We start from the raw sequence: 9,162 nt of genomic DNA on the forward strand, positions 1-9,162 counted from the left end.
TTTTATTACAAAAAATATTTCCTCTACTGAATGTTCGTGATTTAAAAAAAGAAAAAGAAAAAAAAAGACAATTTTCCTATGATTTATGCGCATGCACTATTGGACATTGTTAGTGACCAAATTAAATAAATTATAGTGAGTGGGAAAAGTGTGTTTTAAGATAGTATTTTGGTGGTCCGCATGTGTAAAATCGTCCATAGAAGATGAAGCATCCATGGATTAGATTGGAAACTCATAACTTATTGGGTCTCAGAATTTGGGTCCGCGCAGGCGCACTGCTGTCACAGGTGGTCGTGTCTCCATACGGCAGAGAAGCTCCAGCTCAACGCATCGCATTTTGACTACGCTGAACAGTCACGATTTAAACGCTTGATTCTTTAAATACTTCTTAAAATGGGCTAATCAGAGTGCCGAAAGAAACAGAACTTCTCAGTCTCAGAGTGAGTTATACATTTCTTGCCGAATAAATATGAGAGGCTTAAATGAGCGCGTGCGCACGAACTGCTCATTGAATTTAAATGCATCCTTAGTCCTTTAAATGCATTCGTCTAGCTTGCAGTGATAAGTACCATAAACAAGTTTACACTATCGTCTGTTTAAGACAGCGATTCAGCGCAACTGCAAGTTCTGACTCTCGCAGTTTTGTACAGTTTCATTGATTGGCAGCATTTTGTCGTATTGCGTTGTGTCGTGCCTCTAATTTGCAGTGTTGACGTTGTGTTTACATGCAGGTTGGTTCTTCTAAGCTCTACATTTCCGCTGAGATCCATTGTGTTCTGATGTCTCTTCTTTAACTTCAGGGGAATGATAAAGCCTTCAGACATGAGTCCGCGCCGATTGTCAGATATCAGTCCTGAGATCAGACAGCTGAAATCCCTGGTCATTGATGAAGAACTAAATGAAGAATTGAAGTCATCGAGATCTGTCGAGTACATCAACAACGCATCCATAGAAGAGCGGATTCTGAGGATCACTGGTTACTATGGCTATGTGCCATGGAACGCGTCTCTTAGAGGTAGTAGCCTACGCTTGATTTATGCATGTGTTTATATGTTAAAGGTAGAGAATGAAAGACATATTATATAAGTTAAATTCACCATGAACTCAACATAGACAATTCTTTTTTACAGAATATTGCAATTTTGATTTATCCGTGCACTTCATTATTATTTAATTCATGGGACATCTTTGTTAAAATAACTTCCCCTCCCTCTTGCAATGACATATTTTCTCTGATGACGTGTTTACTGGCGTGAGGGCGGGACAACCTGTCACTCACATGAGATCACAGCAGTAGCAAACCACAACCATCCAATCAATTCCCAGTGGACAAAATCAAGTCCTGACCTACATTTTACTTGTTGGAGAGAAGCCTTTTCACTCGGGTACGGGTATACGTCACAATAATTAAAAAAATTGTATTACACGTGTTTCATTATATTGCATGACTTTTACAAGTAAGTCCTTAAAAGTTTAAAGGTGGCTTAAAGGTCCAAGCGAGGACTGTTTCTTTTTGCTTTTCAGCTGTTTGTCCAGACTATTAGTTTGATAGATTTTTTTTTTTTTTACACGAGAGGTGAGCTGTAAACAAATGCATCAATCAGAGTCCAACTTCACACCCCTGCATCTATCTGAGCTCCTCCGCAACCCCACACACAAGCAACAAAATCTATGACCCATTTGAAAAACAGCTGAGTCATTTGTAGACAACTTTTTTCTATTGCTTTCTATATGTGTATGTAGTACTCAAAAAAAAAAAAAAAAAAAAAAATTATGTTATTAAAAAAAAAAACATCTAGCATATTCTGAAAATATCTGTTTAGCGAATGATGTATCTATTGTTGTATTTGAGCTGAGCACTGTAGCCAGAGTTATGATGTGCAGCTCTGGCACTGATTCTATATGCATAAGATGGTAACTGAGTCAGAGCCCAGATTTGCTGAGTCATCAGGGGTAGACGAGGTCTCTCTCAATTCTCATTTCAATTCCTCCACTGACTGCATCATAGCAATTTTATTTCGATTTTAACTAAAACATTTTTTTAACTTTGTTGTGTGTTTATGTCTGTTTTATATATACTGAATGTCTATATAGTTTTATGAATTTTTATTTTAGTTTTAGTTATTTTAGTACATCAGGTTAAACTAAATGAAATGAAAAATGTTGCCTTGGCAAATTAACTGAAATTTGTTTTTAGTAGTTTTAGTTAATAACCCATACACTGTCATGTCTTTGTTATGCAGTTAGTTAACTCAAGCCTCTCCTGCATGTACATATTGAAACTTGCCACAGTAGCTCCTTAAATGTACCCTTAAGCAGTTGAGACCTCTAAACCCCCCTGAGAGCATAAGCTGCATTCATCTTTAAAAACTATAGCCGGCAGTTCAGCATGTTTTGATGTTCAGACTGCTGATATACTGGGTTTTTGAATCATTGGGTTTAGAGGTCCAATCTTTAACCACTTTAGCATTACTTTGTAATACCTGGGTCAATATGCGCAGCACCGAGCCGGCACTCGTATCACATTATCTATCCCAGACTTTGGTCCGTGGTGTGGCTATGGTGAGGGTCACATTCGTTTGTGTTGACTGACTTCTACTTGGGGACAGTCTGTCTGCCTCCTTGTCCTCCTTGCACTGACAGTTCTATTCTTCAGACCTGGCTGGTTCTGGACAGTACATACTAAATGTCTTCCGACATGCCATGAGGACACAAGTATGGTGCATAAAGGAGAAATGAGATGTAAAACAATTAATGGATTTCTGCATAGCAGGAAAAACAATGTTACATCTTCAGTGCAATGGACAGCAATACATTTGACGATCTTGTGTATGGCTTGTATCTTGTTTTATAATGTTTTATAATAATGTCTTACTTTAAAAAAAAAGCCTAAGGACAGGTTCAAAATAATTTCTGTGTTAAATTACATTGTCACAAATATAGAGGACTGTAAAAAGAAAAATTAAAGTAAAAAGAAATTGACTATTTCTTACAATTGCAATTTTTACAATTGCAAAAAGTTTTACTATATCAGCATCTGTATATATATATATTAGGGCTGTCAAAAGATTAATCGCGATTAATCGCATCCAAAATAAAAGTTTGTTTTTAATAATATATGTGTGTGTACTGTGTATAATTAAATTTGTATATATAAATACACACACATGGATGTATATATTTAAGAAAAATGTGTTATTTATGTATAAAAAAAAATCATATTTATATATAATATAAACTATATAAATATATATACAGTATATGTATGCAAATATTTCTTAAATATATACATGCATGTGTGTGTATTTATATATACAAAATAATTATACACAGTACACACACATATATTATGTAAACACAAACTTTTATTTTGGATGCGATTAATCACGATTAATCTTTTGACAGCCCTAATATATACATATATATATATATATATATATATATATATATATATATACACACACACACACACTATATTCCACAAAGATGCATTAAATTGTTCAAAAGTGACAGCAAATGCATTTATAATGTTACAAAAGATTTTCAGATAAATGCTGTTCTTTTGAATTTTCTATTAATCAAAGAATCCTTAAGCAGCTCAACTGTTTTCAACATTGATAATAATAAATGTTTCTTGCGTAACAAATCAGCATATTAGACTGATTTCTAAAGGATCATGTGACACTGAAGACTGGAGTAATGATGCTGAAAATTCAGCTTTGCCGTCACAGGAATAAAATACATTTTAAAATGGATTAAAACAGGAAACAGTTCTTTTTAAATTGTAATAATATTTCACAGTATTACTGTTTTTACTTTTTTAAATCAAATAAAGGCAGCCTTGGAGAGCATTAGAGGCTTCTTTTAAAAACATTTTTAAAAATTCTTACCGACCTCAAACTTTGCTTGATTCCTGCTGTCAAATTCCAGTTTTTTTTTTTTTGAGTTGTCATACTAATGTTACACTTCAGAAATTATCTTATTATATATCTTTTATTTGCTGCATTTAAGCTTTGTAAGCATTATGCAAATTTCTTCTATAGTACTTCATGAAAGTTTACTGCTGAAAGAAAAGAGTTGGCAGTACAGTAAAATGCCTGTGGCTATTCTTATGACTTTATTATGCAATTATGCTGTCTGTATCTGCAGAGGAGGACCAGTCCGGCAGCGAGAAGGTGGAAGTGAAGGTAGAAACAGAAACAGTCAAATCAGGTTGTGTGAACAGGCTGCAGAGGCTCCGCTGCTGTTTGTGTACGACTGCAGTCCTCCTGCGCAGAGCACTGTGGGGTGTCGCTATGGTCATCTGCATCTGCGCGTCTTGGACAGGCTGCACTCAGTTGGCCAAAATAACCGTCAGACGTTTGAATGTCCCGTTCACCCTCACTTGGTTCTCCACCTCCTGGAACTGTGCCATCTTCCCTCTTTACTACCTGGGTCACCTGTGCTGTAGCAAGGACAGACAGAGCCCCAAACAGCGCTTCAGGTGAGACGGGTTGATGCAAGTAGATCTTTCTGATTCTGTGGCCTACGAAACTTCACTGAGTTTCAAATTGAGAACTCTTTGCAAAAGTGCTGCACTGTGTAATAGTTTTGATTTATGCAGACACTTCAATTTGGCTTGCAGAACCAGAGTGACTGTTGACTTTGCAGTTCTGTTGGGCTAGGCTGCTCAGATAGAGGACTTGACCTCAACCTCATTTCCTTAACAATGTCCCATGGCATTTTTGTCCTTTTCATGAGTTCAGCACAGCCGATTTTTCTAAAGGTTTAGTCTTTTGTACTGAGCAGCACTTTTGGAAGTAGGTGTAATTTAACACAAACAGGGTTTCCCTCGTTTCTATCTAAATTGGATATGTTTTATATCTAGTTCTTCTTTAAAGGGATAGTTCACCCAAAAATGAAAATTCTGTCATCATTTACTCTCCCTCAAGTTGTTCCAAACCTGTATGATTTCCTTTCTTCTGCTAAACACAAAATAAGATATTTTAAAGAAGGTTGGTAATTAAACAGTTGCTGGTCCCCATTGACATCCATAGTGGTTTTTTTTTCCTACTATGGAAGTCAATGGGGTCCATCAGTCGTTTGGTTACCGACTTTCTTCAAAATATCTTCTTTTGTGTTCAGCAGAAGAAAGAAAGTCATACAGGTTTGGAACAACTTGAGGGAGAGTAAATGATGACAGAATTTTAATTTTTGGGTGAACTATTCCTTTAAGTCATCACAAAATCAAAATCTGTTTATTAAAACGTTCTCAATGTGCACAGCTTATTGTGTACGTCAGTGCAAGAAAATTTTTTTGTCTTTGTAATCTTAAAAATGTAATTACTTTCTCCACCTCTGAAATGACTTTCCTTGCCCAATGTTGATTAACATTACACATTATCCAAAGGCTTTTTTGATTTTGTTTACTATTGTAAGTAAGTTTCCCCCCCCACACACACATTTTGGCAATTTACTGCAGAAATTTAATGGTGGTTATTTTTGATATGATAAAAGTTACAGCAGTATTAGCAATAAAAGCTTCAAAAGTTCACTTACCAGAGTCCGTAAAGATATTTTTATGTTTTTGAAAGAAGTCTCTTATGCTTACCAGTCTTACAACTTATTTATCAAAAATACAGTAAAAACAGTAATATAGTATTACATTATTACAATTTAAAATAGATGTGATTAGATGGAATGATGATACTTGATAACAAAACACTCTAATATGCTGATTTGGGGCCCAAGAAACATTCATTATTATTATCAGGGATGAAAACAATTTTACTGCTTAATATATTTCTGGTTTCTTTGATGTATGGAAAGTAAAAAAAAAAAAAACTGCATTTATTTGAAACAGAAATCATTTGTAACATTATAAATGTCTTTGCTCTCACTTTTAACATCCTAATTTCTTTTAGCAATTAAGCATAAGATTTTAGATTGAATTTTAGATACAATCAAGAACAGTCAGGTGTGCCCAAACAATTGGCAATCTATGCTACAAAAATGCATATTGTAGAATGATAAATGATGGTATGATAGATTATTTGCATGTGTGTGGATTCACAATAGAGAGTGTTGTCAGTTCTTGGGAGATGACGGGCTGCCACTGAGAATGCTGCTCTCTCGCGTGGCTCCGTTTGGAGTGCTGTGGACTCTCACCAGCTACCTGTACCTGCAAGGCCTTCGCAGAATCCCTGCCACTGATGCCTGTGCCCTCTTCTGCTGTAGCCGTGCCTTTGTTTTCCTAATATCCTGGATTGTCCTGCGGGATCGCTTCATGGGGGTGCGGGTGAGTCTATTATGTATCAATTGTTGCATAAAATGCTTTAATAGTGGCTATACTGTTGTGTGTAATTGAGTCTACTGTGGATTTTCCTTTTTATTATAATGTACTTTGTTAAAACAGTCTTCTGTCTGATCACAGATTGTAGCGGCCATTTTAGCCATTGGGGGCATTGTTATGATGACATATGCCGATGGTTTCCACAGCCATTCTGTGATTGGCATCTCCCTTGTGGTTGCGTCTGCATCAACAGCAGCAATATACAAAGTAAGAGAGGATTATATACTGTAGCACAACAAACACATCTTAGACTGTCATACACCATTGACCTATATTTCAAATGAACATTTAATTACTTCATTCTCTCTTCAGCTGTTCAGAAAATGCATAAAAGCACATGTTTCCTCAGGTTCTGTTCAAGCTTGTTCTGGGTAATGCAAAGCTGGGTGAAGCAGCAGTGTATCTTACAGTCCTCGGCGGAGCTAATTTGGTCTTCATTAGCGCTGTACCTCTGATCCTGCTTCTCACTGGGGCCGAGGACTTTGTTTCACCTAGAGATTTGCCATGGCCAAGCATCTGTGGCATGTCCGCTCTTCTGCTGGGTAAGACGATGGACACAAACACACAAGCTTCTCATGTACTTGAATAGCCATCTTCCCTTACAGTTATTAGCAATGTTGATTTTTCTTTGGTTGCCGCCTTAGTGTTCAACTTCCTCTTGAATTTTGGTGTTCTGGTAACACTTCCTACCCTGATTTCTCTGGGCGTTGTCCTCAGTGTGCCTGTCAACGCTGGTGAGTCACTTATTGGTTTCAAAATAAGTTATACTGTTATGTTCTTACAAATTTGTTTTATTATTTCTTCTGTAATCCACAAAAGGAGATGCTAAGACAGTATGTTAACTCTGTTATTTTCTATACATTGAAAGTAAATATTGACAAAAAAGCATCATAATCATGAAAAATATAACAGCATGAAATTTACTAAATATTTATTGAAATTTAATTTGTTTTCCTGAAAATCTCTGCTTTAAAAACTCATTTGTGCAATTTGAATATGTTCATATAATTTTTTTTTTCCATCTTTTACTCAGTCTCGTGTCAGACCTTTAATGAGGATTTTTAGTGGAATGTCGCTGCTATTTTCCATATAAGGAATGTGAATATAGCGCTTATGGATTACTTATGTTTTTTTTTTTAAATACAGTGTCAACATTCTTCTAAACATTTCCTTTTGGGTTTCACGGGGAAAGCAAGCTTGCAGGTCTAGAACAACACGAGGCTGAGTAAATTAGTTTATTTTACTCCTTCAACCTCATTATATACACTAAAAGTTTGATGTCAGTAAATTTTTTTATATTTTACGCTCAACAAGGCTGCATTTATTTGATCAAAAATACACTGAAACAGTAACATTGTGAAATATTATTACAATTTAAAATAACTGTCTCTATGTTGATGTATTTTTAAAATTTCAGCATCATTACTTAAGTCTTCAGTGTCACATGATCCTTCAGAAATCATTCTAATATGCTGATTTGCTGCTCAAGAAACATTTCTTATTATTTCCAGTGTTGAAAACAGTTGTGCTGCTTAATACTTTTGTAGAAACCGTGATGTGTTTTTTCGTGATTCTTTGATGAATAGAAAATTCAATATAACAGCATTTATTTGAAACCGAAATCTTTTGTAGCATTATAATAGCATTATATTGTTACTGTCACTTTTGATCAATTGAATGCATCCTTTCCCAAAAAGAAATCTTACCGACCCCAAGCTTTTGAAAAGTTTAAAATTGACTAGAAATTGCATATAGTTGACATATTTTCCAAATATGCCTGATTACATTAGCATCTTTGTTTTTAAGATCAAATTATTCAAACGTTTTGAAGTAATAACCAAGTGACCACCATAAATCTTCTGCACTCCAGTCATAGATCGCTACATGTGTGAGATCCAGCTCAACAGTGTACGCATCATTGCAGTGTCCATCATTTGTTTGGGCTTCCTTTTGCTCTTGCTGCCCGAGGATTGGGACCAGTGCCTGCCACACTTACGATCAATGCTGCACAAGCGAGAAGAACCACAAGAGTGCGCCAGAGACAAACATTCAGAGACGCTTCACATCAGGCCAAGAGAGGCCAAGAACTGCAACGCCAAAACTACTCCCAGTGTCCACTGACTCAGCGTTTTATTCATCCCGTAAGCTCCGTATGGGCACCAGTCTTCCACACTTGTGATAAAATTTAGATGTACTGCACATCAAATTGAATGGCAATCGCTGCTTAGAGAGATGAAATAGTTGGGACAGATCCTCAAAGGAGGGTGTTATCGATATAGAAGATATTTAACAATTCTATGCAAAGTTTGATTGGTTCACCTGTTACACGATTAAGTACGAGCACTTTTTCATTTTTAAGCACAGCTGTGAGTCTAGATTTGAACATCGCATTGTTGCTTATGTTTAATGTTTGTATATTGCCAGTATCTCCACTGCTGACACATCATCACACTCTTCAGCATAAAATAGTACTCCTGATATGAGCTGTATTCTCAAGTTGGTTCTATATACTCTGCATATATATTTGACAGTGTTATGGCCTCTCATATAATCTGTGAGATAGGCTATACCCACGGATTCTTCAGATTATTGTCTTACATTATATCAGTGGCAATACTTGTTTCAAATATTCCTGTGGAATTAAGGCTTCATGTAAACCTTTGTAAGGATGATTTTTGTTACTTCTCATTAGCAATAATAAAGAAAGAATGTATATCCTATGTATATTGTAGCATATTTATCTGAAGAAAAGAAGAAAAAAAATGTATATATGGGGGTCAGTAAGATATAATATATATATTTATAAATGTGATTATAAATAAAATATATAC

The 9,162-nt window shown here is 35.7% G+C and overlaps 2 protein-coding genes across 5 annotated transcripts in view; one reads left to right on the forward strand and one right to left on the reverse strand.

The window, feature by feature from the left end:
- Positions 1-9,162, reverse strand: part of plekhs1.4 (pleckstrin homology domain containing S1, tandem duplicate 4) — a 115,317-nt gene that overhangs the window by 102,088 nt on the left and 4,067 nt on the right. The window lies entirely within an intron of this gene.
- slc35f3a (solute carrier family 35 member F3a) lies at positions 255-9,079 on the forward strand. Of its 4 annotated transcripts, none has more exons than XM_079852183.1 (8): positions 255-440; positions 732-1,015; positions 4,150-4,483; positions 6,058-6,277; positions 6,413-6,538; positions 6,681-6,873; positions 6,976-7,065; positions 8,202-9,079. In XM_079852183.1, exons 2-8 carry the CDS (start codon positions 805-807, stop codon positions 8,450-8,452), a joined length of 1,425 nt encoding a protein of 474 aa, XP_079708309.1. In that variant the 5' UTR covers positions 255-440; positions 732-804; the 3' UTR covers positions 8,453-9,079. The 4 variants fall into 4 exon arrangements, with proteins under 4 accessions (XP_079708309.1, XP_079708308.1, XP_079708311.1 ...); XM_079852182.1 differs by having other exon boundaries at positions 801-1,015; XM_079852185.1 differs by having other exon boundaries at positions 801-1,015; positions 6,058-6,271.

Source organism: Squalius cephalus (genome assembly GCF_949319135.1).
Source record: "Squalius cephalus genome assembly, chromosome: 19".
Taxonomy (NCBI): Eukaryota; Metazoa; Chordata; class Actinopteri; order Cypriniformes; family Leuciscidae; genus Squalius; species Squalius cephalus.